Source organism: Anguilla anguilla, chromosome 6 (genome assembly GCF_013347855.1).
Source record: "Anguilla anguilla isolate fAngAng1 chromosome 6, fAngAng1.pri, whole genome shotgun sequence".
Taxonomy (NCBI): Eukaryota; Metazoa; Chordata; class Actinopteri; order Anguilliformes; family Anguillidae; genus Anguilla; species Anguilla anguilla.
Window position 1 is genome coordinate 13,529,460 of NC_049206.1, and position 25,399 is coordinate 13,554,858.

The 25,399-nt window shown below is 43.4% G+C and overlaps 1 protein-coding gene across 2 annotated transcripts; it reads right to left on the bottom strand.

Annotated features, from left to right (window-relative positions):
- Positions 1–24,391, bottom strand: LOC118229239 (paired box protein Pax-3-like). 2 transcript variants are annotated; one of them, XM_035421038.1, is made up of 9 exons: positions 23,939–24,391; positions 22,921–23,156; positions 22,176–22,305; positions 21,462–21,605; positions 11,187–11,386; positions 9,400–9,565; positions 8,736–8,959; positions 3,059–3,322; positions 1–1,951 (listed from the first exon to the last, which is right to left on the bottom strand). In XM_035421038.1, the coding sequence occupies exons 1-9, from the start codon at positions 24,021–24,023 to the stop codon at positions 1,934–1,936; spliced, it is 1,467 nt and encodes a 488-aa protein (XP_035276929.1). In that variant the 5' UTR covers positions 24,024–24,391; the 3' UTR covers positions 1–1,933. The 2 variants fall into 2 exon arrangements, with proteins under 2 accessions (XP_035276929.1, XP_035276928.1); XM_035421037.1 differs by having other exon boundaries at positions 8,736–8,962.
- Positions 24,392–25,399: the final 1,008 nt, after the last annotated feature.

Sequence of the window (25,399 nt, forward strand, 5' to 3'; positions counted from 1 at the left end):
TTTCTAGTCGATATTTTTATTCTTTAGTTATAAATAGTAAATAGTACAGCATTTGAACACGAGGCATTTTACACCAAAATAATGTGGTGCATTCATATATGAAAATTATATATATTTGTATGTATATATAAAAAGGCAAGTATAAAAAAATGAACAATGTTATATTTTCTGTCACCTTAAAAGAAAAGGCCAATCTACCATCTAATGCTACTTTGGGACTATGAACTAGCAGAGACAGCACCTACAAGCCTTAAACAATAAATAACTATGTGTTCACTTCACCGTAGTTGTGGTCTTTTCTCAATTACACATGAACACTGGCAGTTCCAGGCTCATAACAAGCCGAAAACAAAACAAATTTGGTTTCATTACGCCATGTAGAAAAATGCAGTCCGTTTGCCTTTTTTAATGAAATTTGTGGCGCATATTTACAAAAATGTTTTCGTACAAAAATACGAGTGGAAGCGGAAAAAAAAAATATCTTCCATTTCTCAGTTCTTGAGTTCGGTTTAATCAATTGAGCGTCGTGACTTCTGAGGTTGGTGTTACTGCACTTGCGCCAGTCGGACACGCTTGATGTCAGGCGGAGTGCTTGATGAGCATGTGACCGCGTGTAATCTGAGGAGGCCCTGATGAAGCATCTCGCCGTGGCCGCGCACTGCGGCACAGCGAGCTACGCCTCATACGTCCGCCATGCCGCCTGCAAGGCATTCCTCCTGCTTTAGCTCGCGTGTTGGCTTCCCGCTCGTGGTCCCGTTGGCTAGGTAACAGATGAAATTTATGTCACGCATGGATTGCTTTGTGCGCACTCATCCGGTGTGCTAGCTAGCCAGCGCACAGGAGAGGGAGGGAAATCAGTCGCCTGAAGCCCAAAAGAAAAAAATGTGTGCTGTGTTTTTTTTTTGTTTTTTTTTTTAAGATTTGGGACTCAACCCAAGTTTAAGTTGCAACCATCAATGTTCCCTCATGTATCTATGTGTCCATCTACGTAGCTATCCTCATTTTCCTCAAACTCATTCCAAAGATACCTCTGACCTCTTTGGAGCTGTCTTTGTCATAACCATCAGCCACCTCAATTCTGCTGATGAAACTCTTGTTCATGTTTCCATGCAGCATGGCTAGACTGTTGGATAATTCTTGGAACTTGGTAAAATATCAAGAAGGGGCTGAATAGAATTCTTTCAGTTTTTTTTCACATTCGACCATCAATGAATGTACTATTTTATAATTCTTGGGGGCTTTTCGGACTGTGTTTGGAATACACGCGCTCATTATGTCTCTGTTGTTCTCACTAAATGTCGCACCACAATGATCAGAGAAGACTGGAGAGAGCATATATTTCACCAAATGTCTTTCTTCTTCATTTCTCTCGAAGGACAAAAATATCTGTCTTTCTGAGAGATTCTCAGTCTTTTGAAATGATTCTGTACAATGAAGGAATAAGTCCCTGCTTTGCTGGTTCGAATTGGCAGTTCCAAAGCCATATTTTTAAATCCAAAACCAGCACTAATACTGTGCCCTTGTTCTTGCGAGTGTCTATTTGCAGAAGTCCCAACAAGTGCCACTGGGATTCGTCGATGCCTTCTGCCTGCTGCGACATCACCATCATTCCTTATACACACCAAGCAGCGCCTGACTTTTACCATTTTCATTTTGTCCTTCCACCTCTTCTTGCTCTTTCCTTCCCCTGGATCACGAGCATAAACTGCCGTGGTTTTCAAATCGTGAGGTAAAGTGAGTAGACTGGATGACTGGTAACTAGATCGTTCCACCATTTCAGCGCTGATTATCCCAATGAACCCATCCCACGCCGGATCTGAGAACTCCGCCCCTCCGCCCCCTCGTCCCAAACCCAGACCACGCCCAACGAGCATTGAGGGAGTCTTCTTGGCTGAGGGTTTGAGAGAATTTCTCGGTCAGGCAATATCGGGCTTCAAATAATGAAAGACACCTGGAAAACAAAGAAATAAAAAAGACACATTACAGACAGTTATGACAGCATCTGTGCACGGGGTCACGACTAGCCCTGTTGCTCCAGCTGTTGTGTAATATTTAATGAGAGGTGGTCGGCGGGATGGGGTTGCAGATTTTAGGTCGATGTATAATCCTGTTTAAGTTTGACGTGGTGCATCAATCCAGGATGACGATCAATAGTGATTTTTGAGCTGACCTCGCACATGTTTCAAATTGTAGACTGCCAGGGGCCATTTCAATCCTCAGAACACATTCATTTCTGCCCAGTCTACCCCCCCCCCACACACACACACACACACACACACACCCCACCGCTCCCTGTCACTCCCACCCACCACCACCACCCAGCAGCACATGGGTCTCAAGGCTCAGAAAATTAATAACATCAAAATGTCATTGATAAGGTTTTTTTCCCACAATGACAGTATCTCTCTCTCTCTCTCTCTCTCTCTCTCTCTCTCTCTCTCTCTGTCTCCCTCTCTCCCCCCTCTCTCTCTTTCTCTCTCCCGCTCTCTTCCGTCTGTCACACACATGTGATATTTATGCCGTTTTTCATGTAACCCGAGATGTATTCGTTACATAAAATAAATCTCTGGGCATTAGCACAGAGCTCTAAGTTGGAGGGGCAGCTCATCACACGGGGTCAAGGGAAGGGAACCGAACTCTGCAATCACCCACATGTCAAAAGATGACTTTTTTGTGGGCACATGGATGTAAATATTGCATAAAGGTGGGTTTTTATACTACTTCTAGAACCCCACCTCCTGAATTTTTTTGCCTTTACTGTTAAAATGACCTGGTTGCATTTCCAAAGTAACACCAATGAAATCTTCAAAGTTCAAAACCAGACCAACTCACAAACATACTCAACAGCAGAAGCAAAAGCTTTACAATATAAAACCAACTGATCACATAAAAACTAGAGACATCAGTATGCTGAAGTAAATACTTATTATTTATGTGTTTCTCTTTCTAACTTTAGATTACCAAACAGAAGACCAAAGATGGACAGAAGTCATGCTGTGCAGACAGATAGTCAGGTGAGCAGTTAGTCGCAGGCAGGCAGATGAGAGCTGGTTCCCACCTTGCTTTGCCCGTACTGGCTGTACTGGTAGGAGGGCACGTGGTCCACTCCGTACCCAGAGGAGCTGTAGGTGGGCGGGCAGTAGGACTGGGAGCTGGGCAGGGCGGGCATGTTGGGCAGGCTGGGCAGGCCCTCCAGGCGCTGGGCGCGGGAGCAGGAGGACGTCACGCCGCCGCTGGGCTCCAGGCCCCCGGGGAGGGGCGACAGGGCGTAGTCGCTCTGCGGCTGGTGGGGCACCCCGCCCGGGTTCAGCAGGCCTATCACCTAGGGAGGGAGGGGAAAGACCCGAAAAAATCAGTGTCGGGACAGCAACTGTGTGGCCAAGCAGTCATACCAGGAGGCTGCCAGTGCTAACATTTGTGACAGATACTGAGGGAAATGATACAGACTCGTTTTGAATGGGTGACAGGGGTTTAATTTGCATAACAGGCACTCTTATCAAGGGTTACTTACATAGCTTGAATCTTATATTTTATCTGTTCAATTTTTATAGAAGCAATTCTGATGATATATGCTACACTCTCAGAAATAAAGGTACAGAGGAGGAATATTTTCATTCTTCAAGAGACCAATTTCCCAAATGTACTCCCAAATAAAAGTACAATAATTATCTATTTTGGTGTTTTAAAGTATGTTTAAAATGTGTTTTTACAAGCAAGAAGGATACAATGTATTATATATTGCTGGCTTGGGGTACAATTGTATGTTCCTATAGGGCTCCTCCTCGGTGACAAGTGCTTGTGCCTTTTTTTAGGGATCTTTTTGTACCTTTTTCTCTGTGAGTATACTCAAAGCCTACAGCCATTTGGATTAAAGTACACATCCCATGTCCCTTGAACACATCCGCAGCAGAGGTAGGAAAGAGGATGACCACGTTACCCGGGTCCAAACCCACACGCTTTCACTCACAGACTCTAAAACAAACATGCAACGGGAGAGGGCTGAGCAACAGCAGGACGTGCCATCAGAGAGTTTTTATTTCCTGCTCTTAATTTGCTCATTACAATCATGTGATCTCTTTCATAGCGCACTGGTAAAGAAATACACTCTCAGTGGAAAATGTCCTATAGGACTAATCAGGCAGTAAATTAGGCATTCCAATAGGAAGACTGAGAACAGAGAGGTCTGTATAGTCCACAGAGAGTAAGCTTACTCGAAAAGGAGTAAACTTTGAATGTCCCAACTGTTTTATTGTCCCCAGATGTACATAGCTTTATACTATTTGCCGTTTTAATGTAACATGGCAACCAAAGAAATTAAATAATTAAATGACGTGTCTGAAAAAACATTTTTAAAAATTTTAAGTAGTCACAGACACAGAGAGGGAGGGAGAGAGAGAGAGAGAGAGAGAGAGAGAGAGAGAGAGAGAGAGAGAGAGAGAGAGAGAGAGAAAGAGAGACTGATGTGTCGTTTTTGTGGGGGGAAAAAATTTAAGTTTTTGGAAAATTATACAATTGATCATGAATGTGCTTGAAAATATATAAAACTCATTCCGCACAACTGAGACATCATCAGTGACGTATGGAGAAAGATGAAAGATCGAACACGAGCACCCATCCCCGTGCTGAAAGATTTGAGCTCGAGAGCATGTACGTAAGCCTCTGATCTGCACTTCATTACGGGTGAGATAATCAAATTTAGGGAATTTTTTTCTTTGGTGCTAAGAGGAAGAAAGATGCCTCAGGGGTGCTGAATGTTTATGAGCGGAGGGAAAATGTTGCCCCTTAAATACCCCCAAAATTCATTAAATGAATTTTAAAAAATTTGAGTATGAAAAAACTTTTGATGTGCAGCTGTAACCTAAAACGAAGACTTTAGCGACAACCACGGTAAAATCAAAACTACCTCTCAATACCCAACATTCAATCAATTCACAAATGCAGAACTCTGCTTACCCCTAATAGTTAATCAAAAGCAGGTATGCCTAGAAATCACCATTCTTTGGGTTCTGAACATAAGCGACATATTATTCCATGTTCACCCAGACAGATGGTTTCCTTTAAATCATTTCCCCACATAAAAACAGAGGGGCAAATTCTGATTTGGAGAAGAGGTTTTGCTTTCCTTCACCCCCAGAAAAAACGTTCCTCAGAAACGATCCTCGTTTCACATACTGTTTCAACAGAAAAGCGTGGACTTCAATACATGATAATGAGCACTGAAATGCTCAGAAGGCTAAGACATCTTTCCTTTTTTTCTCTTTCTGCCCTTTTTGCCTCAAATCAGATAGCTTTCTGACGCGTATATCTCATTATCGCTCTGAAGGAGACCAGCGTGGCATCTTAACAGACCATGTCCGGGAGAGACAGGTGTGAAGAGCCAGAGGGTAATATGGGAAATGGAGGAAAGGCTGGTACAAGTACATACTCATTTCCTCTTGCCTCCCCCATACCTTTTTGACATTTATAATGGAATATAGCACAGGCATTTATCTCTTGGACCGTTTTGAAGCCCACGGTGAGACAGAGAGAGAGGGGGAGAGTGGGTAGGAGAAATAGAGAAGGGGTCTGACAGGGAGAGAGAAATATTGCAGTATAGAGTGAGACTAGCCGGTGCTTCCCCAGCTGGGGGCTGCACACACACTCGGACCGTTTGTGCAATTTGCAGGAGTTTCTGTCAAAAGACGACAACTGTGAGGAACAGAGCGTGTTCCCCCCAAACAGGAAACACATGAAGGTCAGGCCCTCCATTCATCACAGAGAGATGGGGGGGGGGGAGCTGATGTGTAGTATTATTGTCACAGTTGTCTCATAATAGCGCTTGTTATTCTCCATTAAACTATAACCAATCATCATAACCTGGCATGGATTTCTGGATTTGTTAAAAAGCACCTTGTCACAAAAGGCAGCATCTGCTTTTTTTTTTTGCATCACATCTTCCTTTTTTCATAAATCCAGGAAGATTCAGCCAATTAAAAACAGTAAGAGGACAGAGATGAACGAAAAGCGGAGACAACCGAACATTATTTGCTAAACAAATGACTTTCTGGAACAATGCAGGCAGTGCATTCCGTAGTAAAAGAATGACCAGTCTGACAAATCCTTCCCGCTCACAAGGACCGCACAATAAAAACCGAGCCACCGCTGGGCGTGCCTGTTTCTAGGTTGTCACGGGGATTACGGCCTGTGGGGGGTGGAAACCCGTGCAGCCATGGCAGCGGTGGGAAATGATTCCGCAGGTATGTGCCGGATCAAATGTTAGCCGACAAGAGATTTCGCCAGTGGGAAAGAACAACCTGCAAGGGCTCACTTTGCACTGACCTTTGAACCCCGGTGCCTATGGAAACTGAAGGGTGCTTTATACATGCAACCTACTGAAAAGTATCAAAAGTATCAAGTATCTATCTTGCATTAAGTAGAATGGATCTCAGATCATACATATATATATATATATATATATATATATAGTTGTAAAATGAAATGCAATTAAAATATTGAACTGGGTGTATCACTGTAAGAAATCAGACATCATTGATACACTTGGGAATGGATAATATCCTATTCAGAACACAAATTAGCACATTTCAGATGCACTGAACAATTCCACGTCGTGCACAGAAACGCAATAATGAACATTTAAGTGAAATAAATTGCGGGCGCCGAAAGTGCCGATAAGTCATTTGCATAAATTACACACTGCGTTACCGCGCCCTCTTTGTGGGCGCAACGCAATCGGCGGCAATCAATTAAGACGCCGGAACGTTCCGTGCGTTCCACATTTCCGAGCGAGCGAGCGCTGTTTACCCGGCCCGCCCAAGACGACGGCGCGTTCCCGATGGAGCTGAGCGCCGGCGGGGCGCTTACGCGCTCACGCGAAATTCTTCAGGGCGAGTAACAGCGACTGCCATATTGTGACCCGCCGAACGTAAACAACTGCGTGGTGTGCATGACTGCAGCCATCACTGCAGGGGCCGAGTAAATGTGGCCTTTGAATGCTTGATTGCCATTGCTCCCATTTAAATATCTGAGAGAGAGAGAGAGAGCGGTGGCAGCGAGGGCCGGTCAGCGTAATCTGAAGCGAATGAAGGAAATAAACAAACCGCCTTCGTCCCATCTCAGAATTTTCAAAAGAGCAGAACGTGCGCCTCTCAATAAGGACACCGTGTATTTGGTCTAAAAGAGGAAACTATTGTGGCAGTAAAGCTGAGTGTAAAACGTCTCATTAAAGATGAGGGTTTAGATAAATAAATTTGGGAAATGGGAAGCGCACACAAAATATTGAACTGTCTGCTGGGAAAATAATATTTAGGTTAAGCAATCATATTTTCCCAAGATGAGGACCAGTGCACACATTTTTTTTTTTAAACAAAGGGATACTAAACCAACAATCTTGAGAGGGATTTTTGAGTTTCTAGTATTAACAACAATGTTTATTACATTTTGATTGTATAAAAACACATACAGCCAATCTTCTAGCGAGCACCGCAGGCCATAGCCGTCTTGTAGCGAAGCACAGAGGGCTCTGTCTGAACTCACAGCTGCGTAAAGTGCTCTAATAGCAGGGGAGGTGGTACCTCGCCACTGGAGCCTGGCTCTCAATCGCCCCTGAGAAAATACATCTTGTGTCTCAGGTTAAAAATAAATACAAGGAAAGACACAAGAAACAGAGGCCCAGTAGAGACACAGGGAATCAAAAAATGCAACATCAAGTCAGAATGGTGTGTGTGCGTGTGTGTGTGTGTGTGTGTGTGTGCGTGCGTGCCTTTTTATCAGGTGGGTAATAGCGCAGGCAGGAGACAGGGGACTCACAGGTCCCATGTGTTTCTCCCAGCCTTCCTCTGTACTATTAAAATCTTATTTTCTGCCTGTTAAAGCCTTCCCCTGCTGTAAAGGCAGCCTATCACAGCTTGAGATGAGTGTGTAATTGGCCATAATTGTCTTTTCAGTTTTCATTTGCGCTGTTGGCAGAATGCTTTACCTCCCCTTTCCCTCTCATCTTCCAGACAAGAACCTTTTTCACTCTCTCTCTCTCTCTCCTTATCATTTTTATCTCACCAAAACAACACACAGTCACCACCAAGTTATTAACCTTATATCAACTGAAGCCCAGGGTGAAGTGTAACTGAATTTGCTGCAAAAGCACATAAAGTGAGTCAGTTTCACTTTCTCAGCTAGCAGTAACATGCACAGGCACACACTTGGGACCACGAACACCACCAGCCAGTTTCCACAACAGCTACTCAGCAGACTTCTAAGAAAAATTCAACTGGCCTTGTCCATATACCCAGTGCAAGCATATGATGCTGAAATTATATAAAATATGTTAAATGAATATGATGATATATTGAGAGATTACATATGTGATGGCACATGTGCATGTGGCTGCATATACATGCAATAAGTGTGTGAGAGAGAGAGAGAGACAGACAAACAGAGACAGAAAGAGAGAGAGTGTGGGTGTGTGTGTATTTGTTGGTATATGTGTGTGTTTGTGTGTGTGTGTGTGTGTGTCTGTGTGTGCGTGTGTGTGCATGTGTGTGTGTGTGTATGTGTGTGTGTATTTGTTGATGAATGTGTGTGTGTGTGTGTGTGTGTGTGTGCATGTGTGTGTTTGTGTATGTGTTTGCATGTGCGTGCATGCATGTGTGTGTGCATGTGTGTGCATGTATGTGTGCATGTGTGTGCATGTGTGTGCATGTGTGTGTATATGACCACAGAGACAGGTAGTGAGGACCCACCTGGGGAGAGAGGCCGTTGCTGATGGCCGGCGTCATGGCGTTGGAGTGTCCGGACGGAGACACAAAGTTGTCGGGGTAGCCGGAGAAGCCGTGGCGCCCGGAGGCCAGGCAGTAGGCGGAGCCGCTGTCCTGCCCAGCGGCCCCGGCGGCCGTCAGTCCGCTCTGGTGCATCGACGTGGGTGGCAGCGGCTGCGGCCGGTGCAGTGTGCTGTGCTGCTCTGACCCTGCTGGAGGGAGGGAGAGAGAGAGAGAGAGCAGGGACAGCAGAAGGGAGAGGGACAGAATTCAGAAGGCAGATGGAATCAGAGAGGGAGGCAAAAAGAAAAGGGTAGATAGAGAAGCCAGAGTTAGCATTTAGTTATGCTCCTCATTTTCATCAACTACTTAATGAAACCACTGACCCCACACAGACACAGCCACAAGCTGAATTACAATTAGGAACTGTGTGATTTCCAGTAAGGATAATGTGATATATCTGCTTAGCAACCACCCTTTTCTAGGATTTCCCTATGTTACGAAATGTCATTAAACAGCTGGATGTTCACTGAAGAGAGCCAGATAAAATTCTAGCCGAAAGGTAGAGCAGCAGTGCCCCCTCTGGGAATCAAACCCGCAGCCTGTGGGATCAGAGCTCACTCTGGGAGCACCTGAGGGAGACGCTCACCTTGTGCCAGGGATGTGGGAGGGTAGGGGCTGTCCGACAGCTGGTAGGGCTGCAGGCTGGACATGGCGGATGGCGGGAACCCTCCGGGGATCAGGTGATTGAACGCCATCAGGTGACTGGCTCCCGCTTGCTTCCTCCAACGAGCTCTCCTGTTACTGAACCACACCTGGAGGAAGAGGCGCAGGATCAGAGGTGTGTGTGCGTGTGTGTGTGTATGCACTGGTATGTATGCGCGTGCATGCATGTGCACGTGTTTGTATGTGTGTGTGTGTGTGTGCTTGAGTGTGAGAGTGTGTTTGAGCATGTGCGTGTGTGTGCTGGCTTGCATTCCCCAATCTAAAGCTATAAGTTGGTCTGAAGAAGCAGACCTGGAAATTATGTGGCTGGGACACAGTGATGATGTCATGCCTTTGTGGCAGACAGTCAAAACTGTGAAATGTAATCCAAAAATGACATATCAGTATAATTAAGTCTGGGACTGTTTCGCAATATTAACAGAGAGAACATTACTACATAACAGATGTTATATATAGATATTGTGAGGAGCAATGACTGTGTTCATCTAATACCGCACAACCGATTCACAGTTCAGCTGCATGGGAGGTGGATGCCACACCAGTGCAGGGAAATTGCTGTGTATGTTTTGGAGCTGATTCTGCAGTGGGCCCCAGGGGCAGGATGAGGACCCCCAGGAATGTATGTATGTGAAGGGGTTGGGGGGGCTGGGGTCACAGGGTTATAGCTACAGCATAACAGCTGATCTAGTAATAGGACCGCAGGAGGGGTCAGGGGTTCAGGAATGCGCCAGGCTATACTGGAGGTGTATATGAGAGTGAAGATCCAGGTCCCAGGCTGATGTCTTTCAGTGTAAATTTTCAGCAACGTGCTTATGGCCTTCATCGGAATGTTTCAGGAAAAATATACAGAACAGTGGTCTGGTAGTTAATCAGCCTTATGAAATGATAGATAGGGCAAAATTTAGAGCATGCTTCAATGTAATTAGATCAGGAGTGGGTTTTGTTTTCCCATCTCGTCCACAAAATTTATACAAATGGATAGCAAAAAGTTCTGTTTGATTTGTATTTTAAATGATATTCTCTTCATCCTGTGTTTAATACATATACACCTTTACACCTGAATGAAAGAAGTTCCATTATAATAAAGCTGCTAAATTACATCCCGGCAATTCCTAAGGGAGTGAAACCTAAAAAAGTTGCAAATTAAAATGCTAAAGTGCTTTGTCCTTAGCTCTGAGCAATGAGAAACATGCAGCACCTTCTTAACAACTTCTTAAATAACTTTTCCCTATTTTTCTTTCATCTCCCACTTTCACCTCCGTCAGTTTGGGAGGGGGGCGCTGTGGCACATATGTCGCCATCGCGCAGTCATGTGGTCGCTGCAGTCGGCCGGAGCAGTTGTGTATTAATCAATTGGTTGGATAATTGCCTGCCCGCTGAAACTGCCTCTCCCTGTGCGACTTTATGTCCAATTACGCATCTCTCCAGGAGGTTCCTCCCCATGGCCCAGGCTCGCGCCGTCCGGAATCGATCCGGAGAGAGGGGCACATCGCTGCTCTCTGAGCAAGTGCTGCCCCACTTATTGTTAACTGCAGCGGCGGCTGAACTTGTTCCAAAGTGCAATAACCCATCTACTGTTAAAATGTCAAAGTGCAAAGCTGCTCAGTGGTTAAGATTGCAGGCCCTGCTCAGTCTGTGTTGCTGTGGGGAGGTGTGGGGGGGAGTCTGAAGGGGGGGGGGGGGGGGGGGGGGCGGGGCTTCAGGACGCACCTGCACGCGTGCCTCCGTCAGCTTGGCGCGCTGGGCCAGCTCCTCGCGGGTGTAGATGTCGGGGTAGTGCGTCCTCTCGAAGGCCTTCTCCAGCTCGTCCAGCTGCTCGGCCGTGAAGGTGGTGCGGCTCCGCCTCTGCTTCCTCTTCAGCGGCAGGTCCGGCTCCGACTCCACCTCTGAGCCCTCATCCGAGTGGCAGGCTGCGTCAGCACATCACACACCAACGTTTCAGAGAGCACATCACACACCAACATTTCACAAACAGCACATCACACACCAACGTTTCACAAACAGCACATCACACACCAACGTTTCACAAACAGCACATCACACACGAACGTTTCACAGAGAGCACATCACACACCAACGTTTCACAAACAGCACATCACACACCAACGTTTCACAGAGAGCACATCACACACCAACGTTTCACAGAGAGCACATCACATACCAATGTTTCACAGACAGCACATCACACACCAACGTTTCACAGAGAGCACATCACACACCGTTTCACATAGAGCACATCAAACACCAACGTTTCACAGAGAGCACATCACACACCAGCGTTTCACAAAGAGCACATCACACACCAACGTTTCACAAAGAGCACATCACACACCAACGTTTCACAGAGAGCACATCACACACCAACGTTTCACAGACAGCACATCACACACCAACGTTTCACAGACAGCACATCACACACCAACGTTTCACAAAGAGCACATCACACACCAACGTTTCACAGAGAGCACATCACACACCAGCGTTTCACATAGAGCACATCACACACCAACGTTTCACAGAGAGCACATCACACACCAACGTTTCACAGAGAGCACATCACACACCAGCGTTTCACAGAGAGCACATCACACACCAACGTTTCACAGAGAGCACATCACACACCAACGTTTCACAAAGAGCACATCACACACCAACGTTTCACAGAGAGCACATCACACACCAACGTTTCACAGACAGCACATCACACACCAACGTTTCACAGACAGCACATCACACACCAACGTTTCACAAAGAGCACATCACACACCAACGTTTCACAGAGAGCACATCACACACCAGCGTTTCACATAGAGCACATCACACACCAACGTTTCACAGAGAGCACATCACACACCAACGTTTCACAGAGAGCACATCACACATCAGCGTTTCACAGAGAGCACATCACACACCAACGTTTCACAGAGAGCACATCACACACCAACGTTTCACATAGAGCACATCACACACCAACGTTTCACAAACAGTACATCACACACCAACGTTTCACAAAGAGCACATCACACACCAATGTTTCACAAAGAGCACATCACGCACCGTTTCACAAAGAGCACATCACACACCAACGTTTCACAAACAGCACATCACACACCAACGTTTCACAGAGAGCACATCACACACCAATGTTTCACAACTAAACCCAGTTACCAAAGAGCACATCACATACCAAAGTTTCACAACTGCACCCAGGTGCTACATAGCATGTCACATACAAATATTTTACAACAGCACCCAGTTACTAAAGAGCACATCACACACCAATGTTTCACAACTGTACTCAGTTACCAAAGAGAACATTTCAGGTACTACACTCAATACCATGGAAATGGAACACGGTTATGAAGGTTTAGAAAGTATGGATAACCATACATCAGTATGTTTCGTTTTAAATCAACTCCGAGTACATATTATGCTGATGTAATGTTTTTAAAATAAAATGTTGTAGACGTCTAAATTCTCTTAGAGCTGAATGGACACAGAACCTTTCACTCCACAGGCCAGGACATTAGAGGAATGAGGTTTTATACTGGCTCAACAAGAGTCACTGCAGCGAGCAAACTCTGATTACTTGGACGAAGAAGGAAATTCGAAATGATACCCCTGAAGCGAAACAAAGCGGGACAAAAAAAAGAAAGAAAAAAGAAGAGAAAGACAATGAGAAGGAGAAGTGCCAGATCCCACAGGAAAAAGAGGGGCAGTTCTGAATGAAAGGCCTTTCTGAAGAGCCGCATCTTGTTTACAGAAGGCCGAGGCGGGCGGGGCAGGGCGGCGTGCCCCTCTTTCTCCCGTCTCTCTTTTCTTCCTCCGCGTTTTTATTATTAGCGGCCGCGAGGACGATACTCCATCACACGCTCTGAGTTAATGGCGAATGACACTTTTACTTTTGTGATCCCCCTTGAATTTCTTTCTCTCCCTCTCTCTTTGAGTTATTCTTCCCCCCCCCCCCCCCTTGCCCCCTCCCCCCCTCCTCTTTCTCTCGGCCTGGAGACGCAAGCCTGTGGCTGGGATCCATTCGGCCGATTTCCACGCTCCATCTGTGGAATCCATCAGGGCGGCCCTCGTTTTGGCTCTGAGAACCCTGTCACCTCCCCAGCAGGGGAGCGAGGGGCACAAAGGGAGCCGGAGAGGGGCCGCTGGGGGCTGGGGAAGGGCACAGCAGGGGGGCGCCCCAAAACCGTCCTCCCACTCCGCTCCGTGACTGGCCGGCTAACCCTCTAAATGAAATCTAAATGAATGGGAGAGCTGAGAATTTGTGCACTCCTTTGGACAAGATAGAGCAGGGCAAGGGCTTCGCCTCCCGCCAACCCCCCGCGACAGAACCACTCCCCATAAGCCCCTTCATCCACCATGGCCCCGGGCTCATTTTCCCATCATGCCCCTGAGAGAGCAGGGGAGAATGATACGGGAAAAAAGTAAGGAAGATACTGATACTGTATGAACAACAATCAGAGAAGTTTACAGAATACTTTGATACTTTCGTCCCTGAAAGAGGGATGTACTATATCCCTAATGGAGCCTGGTGTACGTCACAGAAGCACCTCTGTGTGTGAGTGAAGAGATGGATCCCCTCCACTGACACTGAGAAACTGTTTTTGTGTTGCTGGCACCTGAGAGGACTGTGACTTCGATGTCTGTGTGTGCACACCAAGCACACACAAACATGGAGCTGCAATGAGCTGCAATGGGTTCATATTGGTATATATTTCGTATCTGCTGCATATATTGACCATTTGTACAGTGTCTACACCATCCCCAGTCACACACACATATGTGGAAGAGTATTTTTAACTATAAAAAGACTTGAAACCCAAAGGAGAGTGACCTGTGCTTGCATGAGTATGTGTTAATGACTATTTAGGTATGCCTACAAGTAAAAGTGTGTGTGTGTGTGTGTCCATGTGTCTGTGTTTGTTTATGTGGTGTGTTTGTGTGGTGTGTATGTTTGTGTAGTGTATGTGTGTGTGTGTGTGTGTGCCTGTGCCTGTGCCTGTGTGTGTGTGTGTGTGTGTGTGCTCTGGCCATATGTGTGTCTTTAACGCCCCTGGCTGACGGGGATGGGCGGCTTGTTCACTTGGGGCAGTTAATGAAGGGGGTAATTGAACTGGTGACATGTGTTCCCCAAAACACACAAAAGGCAGGAGGGACAAATGAACAATCCACTTCTGCAGGGAAGCAATGCTGGCCTTTTCAGGGAGAGGGAGCTGAGTGACTCTCCTACTGAATAAAACAGTACATAGAAGGCCAGCAGATGCACAGGGAATAAAGGTTAACTGACACTCTATGGGCCCATCTGCACCCGGCACTTTGTTAAACGGGGCCGGAGCCTGGCTTGATTTGCTAAGGAGACTCCCACCTCTGCAGCTGCCAGTGAACAGTGGGGTGGGAGAGAGGAGGTGGCAGTTAAACCCAACTGCTGTGACACTTTGTCTTGAGAAAAACATTAAATGGGTCTTACGTTTTTTTTTTTTTTGTTTTTTTTATATACCAGTTATTCTTATGCGTCATCGCGTGTTTGGCAAGTGCTTAAAAAAATATAACATTTAAGGCAAATGTGAAGCATAAGAAACGAAAAGCGGTAATATCTGCTTAAACATACAGCTTAAAGTGACAGTAAAAAAAACACCCGGGAACGTAAGAACATAAGAATATATAATGATGAGGACATCTAAGCCAAACGTTTAACTACCAGCCCAAGCTGTTTGAGTGCGTCCCCGAGAGAGAGAGAGATGAGAGAGGGAGTGGGGAGACGGGGGCTTTAAAGAGATAAATCATTACCTAATCTAGTTCATACTCGGAGTGACAAAGAGGCATAAGCAGATACACTGGGACATTATGTCGGCCCAGCATGAGGCGCTAACTGCTCGTTTAGAGCGTGGGGGACGCGACGGCGTCGCAGGCGCGGTACCCTGGGGCGGCGCCGTGCGGAAGCACGCGGCTCTCGCCCGGAGAGCCAGGCGCAGGTCCGGCCACCCTCTCCAAGGGCACAAACACAGCGACGGGAGGGACAGGTTTTGTGGACTCCCAAACCGGAGAGGTCCCATGGACCCCAAACTGGGCGCAGGCAGTCAATTACTGCTTTGATGCTTTCATAGCATTTGGCTTTTGAGAGCAAACTCCTGTCGGAGCAATGATTGACGGTTACATCTCTCTCCTCTCTGCCCCGTCTCTCTGGAATGTGCTCAAGCAGCTTGGTTTGTAGGTTAATGGTTGGCCTGAATGTTCTCGTCTTCATATGTTCTCATGATCTTATGTTCACTTTAAAATTTACATTTAGGAAGATACAACGTTTTCCTTCTAGACATTTTACATTTGTCTGGTTTATAAAACCCGACTCTCCCATTACGAGCACTAGCCAGGTTCATCATGCACTCTTTTTTATCTGTTCATTTCTCTTCATCTATCATCTTCACTCTTTCAAATCCTCAAATTTCCTAGTAACCCACAGAAAAGTCAACCTTGAGGAACACATTCCTTATACGAGTCAAAATGTACAGGTTGAATTAGGAAAACTGAAAACTACACATTATTGCTTTGCAGACGATATTTATGGGCAAACAAAAAAAGAATTGAGAAATTGCACTCTCGTCTTTTTCTGTGCGAATGTCAGAGCACAATGTTACCATTCTGGTCTGATAAGCTATGATTATGCTGGATTTCAGATGGGTTTTCTTTCTCAGTTCTTTTCTCCCATTGAAATCAACAGGGACCCTTCGCTTCGCCATCGCAGTGTTTCCAAGGATAATCCAATTACCCAACAGAGTTTAAGACCCAGGCCTTTCAAATTAAGTGACTGACAACTCCCTGTCTGGATTTCCCCAATTAAACATTGTCATTTTGCTGCTTTTCTCTAACCTCTCCTCAGCCTCCGAAACTTTTCGCCTCCATTCATTTCCTTCTCTCCTCGCAGTTTTGCTAGGTTAATGCGTCCGACAAACGGCCGGCGCTGCCGCAGAAAGGCATTCTCCTTGACCTCTGCCGGCCAGATTTCTTTCAGGTCTCTTTGAGTCTCTTCAAACTGTCTTGCGGAGCGGCGGCCTGAATGTGCGGAGTTCATCACTGCCAAGGGGCCACTCGGAGAGCCCGCATCGAGTCCCCCCACTTCAAAGATGGCCCTCATTCATCGATTGCTCTTTGAATTAATATTGGGGAGCCACAATGCCAGTGCCAAAAGGAAAAGAAGCTTTAATGAAGCATAGAGACACCATTCAATTACAGATAAGTGTGTTTTTTCATGCTTGGAAAGTCAGTAGGCACAAGAAATTGGCCCTTCAGAGGAGGAAGAGAAGAAAGGGAATATGGAGTAAGACCAAAAGTTGGTGCAAAAAGTGAGAGAGCCGGCGCAGAAAGCAGGAATTCTTACAGGAGGATCAAATCTTCACTCAAGAAAAACATCTAACATCCAAGGATGCAATATATGGTTCACCAAGAAAAGAATGCTGCTACGTACAAACATGCACAAACCAGCTCACCGTGCTCCCTCCTCTTTTTGTGCTCCTTCTCTTTCCCTTTCTCTCTCTCTCTCTTTTCCTTTCTCCCTCTCTCTTTCCCAATCACTTTCCCTTTCTCACTCTCTCTTTCCCTCTCTCTCTTCCTCCCTCTTTGGCATCTATCCCAGTTTGAAAAAAAAAACATTTTCTAGAGACCTGTGCTTGTCTAAATAGAGGGGAGCCCATTCCGTACTTTATTTACACAAACAAAGTCCTGCTTAGTTTCTTTGACAAAAGCGGCTAAATCTTATCCCCCTTTCATGTGTTGTCAGCGTTTGATTCCTTTGGTTCCCCTGGCCCAGGACAATAAGCCTGTAAGAATGGAAGCAGATTGTTGGAACTCGCCTCAATAAACCTAATTATGACGAGTTGACTGCACTCACCATGGCAGAGTTTAAAGATCCAGGCTTATTCAATTAGCATTTCCTGGATTGCCTTTCATGGATGAAGTTATCCTTCTGACTGTTTGTGTTTCTGAAAGGTTTGTTTTTTTTTAGGTGGGGGGAGACACAAAACCTGTTTCAGTTTGGTAACTCTTTTGCTAATTTTAATTAGGTAAATGAGGTTAAAAGAGAAGCTGTGTTTGCAAGCCTCCAAATGAAACTCAGGGTTTGGAGGAAGAATTAGAAAATCAGGATTGGAATTGCACGTAAGATAACGTCATTAACAAAAAAAAAACTTTTCAAAGTTGCGAACTAGGTAAAAACTTTACTCCCGATTGCAGTTCAGGAGCGTGTAGGTGACTGACGTGAAAGATCTATACCCAAGTGTGGATATTACCCAGCTTTTGTTCGGAAGAGAAAGAAAGATTGAGAGAGAGTAGTGACAAATAATTTTTTACTGAGAATAAATGTATTCATCATAAACACAGTGTATGTTATTGTGCATGATAGACCAGAAACAGTGTACAAAATCTCTGTTCACAACATCATATTTTTTGTTGGTCTTATAATATTTGAATGCATTATAACATTATAACAACTTTAGATCAGTCAAGATAATTATGAGGTGGCAAATTATGTATAAATATGGTTTGATTACCAAATACAGTATGCATTTTTGTTATATTTCCAAATGTATTATTTTATAAAATACACACATTTTTCAGGTGTGCAGTTCAGTGTGAACTGACTGCATACTCTTAAAAAAAACATTTTACAAGACATTTAATGACGCAGTACATCATATGATATCTGCATGCATAGGAAGGCATGCTATTCAACAAATAACAGTGACTTTTGCTAATATATTCAGTAATATATACGGCATATATCATAAGGGATAGCACTATATTTCATAGGTTATATTTTAGCGCATTAGGTTCTCCATGGCTCCCGATCCTGCTCAAATCGTCCTCAGACCGCTCCATAGAACGAATCCCGCCAACCCTCAGATCACATTCCCAGACACATAAATCTGAACCGTACGACTTTGATCTCGGCATTTAAGGGAATCTGATAATGAACCCTGAACCTTGCAGGGCAGAGAACAGCCAGGCCCTCTCCCCACAACAACAACCTCCGCAAACACCTACTTAATCAATATTTGGCCAGTAACGCTGAAAGGGTCCTTTTCAGATTTTAATTCGGAGCAGTAAAGACAATGGCCCGAGAGCAGGGAGGGAGAGACACTGCTGCTGCCGGGGCAATCCGGAGAACACAGAGGCCGCAGTTCAATGGGGATTGTCTGCTTTACTGTCCCGGTCACATGTTTTATGAGCTGGCTGCCATCAGCTTTGAAACCGAGAGTCTCTTTCAGTTGACTGTGTTACACACTTGGTAAAGCCCCTGACACAGAACAGTCAATGAACAAATGAATCTCCTCTTGAGGACAATAAAGCTCTAATCTAATCTAATCTAATATAATCAATCAGGTATTGATCCCTCACGTACATAGGAGAGGAGCTTTATTGGGAATTTAATATGTATTCATCCTCAGAATGTAAATACTATTTCTGCATATACCAAAATAGCTGTAAGTCCACTGAAAGTGTAAACAAACAAAAAAAAAATGAGCACGCAAACTGTTTATGAATTTACACCACAGACAAGCGGGGGGCAGGCAGTGTGTAGTCACAAGATGAAAGTGTGAAAAATAGAAGGACAGATATAATCGAGCCGAGGATATTTTGCAAGAAGAGAGCCCGTTGGACGAATAATGCGGTCGTGCATGTGACAAGGGCGGGCCCATCGTGACCAGGGGGGCAGTGCGCCCCTCCAGGAAAGAAAAACAAGTGCCCATTCAACTCCTGCATGTCCATTCAATCTTTGCACGGCACACAACTAAGCAACGGACACATTTATAACACGTTAAGAAGAGGTTCTTATGCATTTATATAATTTGAACACGGGCAGGTAAATAAACTATAAGGCCGCGACTGCATATACATTTCTCCATCATCCATGTTTTTCTTTCACCAGGCGCAAAAGCAAAATATTTTCGCTTATTTTCCAACGTTCTCGGACATTTTATGTTCAAATTTGCATAGACTAACTCATATTTTTTTATTTCTCGTATTTCCAGTATTTCCCAGTTTTAGTCGTAAACAGCAGATACTAATCAAAGGCAGCATACCATCATCAGTCGCAAAGTAGAAACAAAATGTTTTTTATAAGACAGCCTTTTAGTGTACGACAGTATTTATTTTAACAAAATGGTTGCAAGTTCATTCCATAAAGACAGTCCGCATCTTTAGAGGACGTAAAGAATTTTTCTAGGCTATGTGAAAACGGAGAACGGAACTGGACAGTCTATAAAACTACATGAGCTGTGGCTATTGGCAATCACTGAATTATTCATCCCCCATTGCAAGCTCATACCGTCCTTTTTAGCTCTTTTCTTTGGGCACTTTTTCTTCTTTTCTCGCGGAATTATAAAAAGTTTGGCTTCTTTTGTGTTGGCCAAGCTGCTTCACAGTCCTGCTATTGTCGGCATGAAGCCGAAGCGTGAGCTTCAATGGACTCTTGCAGCATTGTTTCCCAAGTTCATCTTCAAGTGTCCAATTGTGTGCGCAAGTCCCGTCTTTGTACAGAATGGAACAGTTGTACAAATGTTTGGTCAACTTATTGATAGTCAGTCTCTCTCTCTCTCTCTCTCTCTCTCTCTCTCTCTCTATTTATCTATCTATCTATCTATCTATCTATGTTGCTATAAGAAAAAATAGAATGATCGCATTTTCTAGAGCTAGTGAAGGTGTGTGGTAGGGGTAATGGGCTGCACGTGTTCACACCTCATGACATGTATTAACAAGTGGGTTGCACTAATTATTGTAGATTATTTATCAAGTTTACTGGTATGTTCAGTGTCTTCAATTACTAACGTGATTATTAGGCTATTTTTTATTGTTAAAAATGACCTGAGTCGGTGGACTTGGCCATCATATTTCAGGCATAGTCCATTCTAGGCCTAAAATGTGATGATTATTAAAAAAACTATTTTTAGAGTTGTTACTAGACTGGGAAATATCTTTAAAATATTACATGACCAAATAAAACCGTGAACTTGCGAACTTATGAAAAGTAGCCTAATGGCAAACTTAAACTCATCTAGAATAAACTTGATAGGCTACATTAATTCAAAGAATATTCTTTATCTAGAACTAGACCACGCGTCACACATCCGAAAGCGTTAGTAAACATTTCTGTTAATTGTGTTAACTGTTAATTTCTGTTAACACTGTTAATGCAACACTGACGTTTAAACACTTTATCGAAATAATAATTCCCAAGTAAAGTTTAGTTATATCGCCAGATCGAATGGTTTCTTTTTTGTTGGAAGACTTGCCTCTACTGAGGGAGGAATATGCCAACAGGTCTCGTGGACGGCGGTTAATTCAGCGCCTTTGATGATGCATTCACCATGCATTCTACCACCCCCCACCTCTACACATGAAGGGCCTCGAGGGAGGAGAGATATTGCCGGTGGAAAGGTCAAAACAAAGCACCTTTCACAAATATTAGTTTTTTTTTTGTTTGCTTGTTTGTTTGGTTTTTTTGGGGGGTTTTTTGAGAACATAGCCTACTTGAGAAATAAAACACTTTAAGAACCTACTGAATGGTAAGCTACTCCATTAAATATTGCAGGCTATATATTTTCCAAGAAAATTCATAGGCCTATCACCCATTTAAATTAAATTTCTGCCAAAAAAACTGACAAAATTCTAAATTAGCTTATCAACAAGGAACCAGCAGTGCGTCCGAATAAAAACACTCACTGTTCAAAACAGTTAACAGTTACTGTTAAATTCAAAACATTCGTCTGTTTTGAATTTAACACGACGTTTTCTGTCATTTTGCTTCTTCAGGCTAGATTCTTGCTCTCTCATTTAGTTTATGAAATGTAACGATAGCCTACCTTTACAGCCTTGCTTATTTGATACGATTAACGGGTATCCTAAATAGTAGCCTACTAAAAGTTTCAGATATCGTTAGTCAAGTTTGGGATACTTTTTACAAGAGAATAAGATGTCCCCACTCACATCTGTCGCCTAGGATGCCGTCGATACTGTGTTTCGCCCTTCTTCCATTCTGTTCCAACTCCCTCTTCTCGATGTCTTCCATCTCTTCGTCGTCCTCTCCACTACCCCCAAATTTACATCGCATAATTCGGCTGATCGAACTCACTAGGAAACAAATAAAAAATCACGAATAAAGACTTCCGTGCGAATTCATTTACAGCAGCCAGAAATATTACTTTCCTTCCCTCAAAAATCATTTCACTGTCTCTGCGTGGTAAGTTAGCCTATATGTATTAGACTATCACTATACGATTGAAAAAAAACATGCCATTAATTAAGCTACTTGAAATGCTCAAAATGCTACACTGCGTTTTAAAGAAACTAAACAATAAAAAGAGAATGTATGTTGTAGGCCTGTCTTTGACTGAACTCTGATTTAACTATTAGCGTAACTTTGTTCTGAATTAAGGAAATAAGAGGACATTCAAAAGTTTTCGAACTATACAAAAATCTTCCAGTCCAAAATATAACTTTGTTCTACGTTTCCAAAAATGTATTAAAAAGGCTATACTAACAGATGCACAAAACTTGTAGACATATTTTAAAAGAAAAACTATGAAGAACCACTACACTAAAATATTTAATTGAATCATGTTAAGCAGGTTGTTGGTAGAAATGGTAAAGTACAGTTGTTCCATACGTTGCCATGGGTTGGAAACGAAAAGATTATATTACCTGAAGGAACAGTGCTCCGGTCACAGACCCCGTCTTTCAGAAGTTTGTCCCGAATTTCCCAGCTAAATATTCCCGGACTGTCCCGCTTGTACTCCTCGATTTTCTTATCGACATCCGGTGTTGCCAGTTGCTATAAATGACATTATTATTATCGTTATTATTATGATGATTATGATGATTGTGATGATGAAGACGAGGGGGTTGAGGAGGAAGATGCGTATTATTATTATTATTATTATCATTGGCCAATATAGTGCATTTGCAGTGTATTTAAATATGTTCAAATTAAATTTCAAAGAAATACAAAGAAAAACATGGAGATTTTGATTAGTGTTTCATTGTGAATAATATGACTATTATTTAAACCTTATTGATAAACATAATCAGAATCATATTGATGCGCATAACGTTTATGTAAATAAACGTAAATAGCCTACTGATCACATGAAACCTGTCGATAGGTAACACCAATACAATTAATTACATGACACTTATAGTTATAAAATACATATTATCAATATGTCACTTAATACTAGATTGGGACCTTTTGAAATGGAAAAACAAGGCTCACCACAAAGAAAGCCTAGCGCACATTTAAACACACTAAATAGCACTTATGCTGAGTAACCTGAATTAGTCCCACACTTTAAAATCTACCCTGGTGGCAGAGCAGGTTTTAAAGTGCGACAGGGCATCGTAAAATCTGGCGTAGAGGGTAGGGGGCCCCTTTAATGCCCGAGCTCACCTTGGGTTTTCCTCCCCCTATGGCACCGGGCCGAATGGAACCGGTCTCTTGGTACCTGCACAGAATTTTGGACACGCAGCCGTGGGAAACACGAAGCTGCCGCGAGATGACGCACGGCCGGACGCCGTGGTGAGCCATCTCCACGATCTTGTGGCGGATGTGATTGGGCAGAGGTCGGCCGTTTATGAAAACTCCACCGAGCTGGTTTACTCTGCCTTGACCTAGCGGGGTAGAGACTGCGCGACACAAAACAAACCTGTTAATGGTTATAATAACATGATGTATATGAAGAAAAAGTAGTTATTTACACCTTCTCCCAATTACCTAGAGGTTCAAATAAATAGTCTACTTAATTTAATAGAACAAATGGTTAATCTTCTTTCTGTGAAAATACATATGTGAAATAACCGAAACCCAAGAGCACTAAGTAAATATTAATATAGTTTATTTCAAGATATTATTATCTGTTAACATAAATAACTACAAACATTACTGTTTGCTCATCTAGAATGTTCATCCTAATATATACACATTGAAGCAACTTGTTGCTCAACAAGTAGGCTATTGTCACTTTAAATTTCTTATTATCATTGTTTACGACATTTTATTAACTTATTTAACGTCAAGTTAACCAATTTAACAAGCAAATTAACCTGGGAGTTTAATCCTTTAGTTTTAACTTTTTTAAGGCAGAAAACAAACAAAAGGCCTACACATAACTGCCGTAAATATTCATCTCAGACTGCATCAGAACAACAATAATTGTTCTGATGCAGTCCTATTGTAGATTGAGAACGCAAATTGGGCATCTGAATTAACAACCAAAAACGCAAATAACATTATTAACACGCTCATAACTAAAGGTTTACTTGAACTGAAAATGACTACCATTGCTCCGTTTATTTTTATTTTTTTGTTTACCGCTTGAACAGTTTACAAATGTTTACAACAGTAAATATGAAATACAGCCATAACACTCACGCAGGTTCCCAGGGGATGGGTGATTGATATTTCTTACCTTCCAGTGGGAAGCTGCCCCGCGGATAATTTTGAGGTGGCGTGGGGCGCATCATCGTGGGTATGGTACCCGCTAGCGCTGTCATATGTCTCCCGCAGTCAAACACGCAGATATGACAGATATTTGAGGGGGAGAGAGAAGTTTTTCAACTTGTATTCCAGTCCTTGGATGTTCCGGGTTGCAGTAGCGAGCAGGGGCACTTTCTTGTCCTGGAAATGGTGTATAGTTCCCCCATGCAAAAAGGCCAACGTTATAAAGAAAAGTAAGACGGAAAATCCTATAAAAATGCGAAGGTCATCGAAGTACATCGAATGTTGGATTCCAAGTTAAAGCTAGTACAATGCTAGTATAAAACTAGTATAAAGTTTCTGTTGCGTGCTCGGTAGCCTTACACTGCTGTTGATATTGACACACTTAAGAGAGTGTAAAGATGGAACATTTATTAGTTGTTGCATCCCGTACTCATCAGCACTTCTGGGCTTGCGATTGGCTAAAAGCATGAATGCCCCAGTAGTTGATAGTGCACTGCGATTGGCTGAGAGCAATAACTTTCTTTTTGTGTGGACTTGATGTGGGTTCAAGGCACTTCGGTGCAAAAGTAAACACTTAAGAGTCTGAGTGGAAGTGAAATGCTAATACTAAGGATAAAGCGTTCTTTTTCAGATTTGTTTGTTAAACATCTTAAACGGTAAAAATGCGGCCATTATACGAGGTAATTATACAATCAAAATAACCAAGGAAGCCTAAACTGAGCACACTTGGCGTTAAAAGTTTCTGCATTCAAATGGAAACATGGCTGTGTGATTAGAATGGGAAAGATGAAATTCATCGTAAGCAAATATCCTGCGGATAACGCTTATTTGATTCTCTTTGATAATTTATTTTTAATAACGTGTTTTGCTATTTTTTTGTTTTGATATTCATTTTAATTTCTTGCAATGACACTTCAGCGACAGAAGAGATTAGATTGGACTTCAGATAAAATTGTAACGTAAATCTAAAATATTGTAAAATAAAATATTTCTGCTTTCCAGTGAATATGTACTGGTATTTACAGAGCATTGTCTCAATAAGAATTAAAGAAGCTCAGTGTTTGACTGGAGGTGGAACCCCGCAGCAGGGTATGACGCCAGGAGTGCCGTAAAGACCGTCTGTACTGAAGGAAGGTGCAATTGTGAAGTGGTTGCATTTATAACTTCGTAATTGTTAGAAAACCCCATCCTTTTTTCTCTCGTTCCCTCCCTCCCGCTCTTTCTCGGGGCTTGCAATTTGCCCGCCCCCATTCTCCCTCGCTCTCTTTATTTGTGGAAACCCATTGATGAGTGCTGTCAGTCATTAAGTCCCGCTCAGCAACGCTATCAGTCAAAAAGAGAGCGGACCGTGCCCAAAACGGCTTTTGAACTCAAACAATGATCCTTTCCTCCGAAATACAAAAAAAAATGTTTCCTCTCAAATGCATCT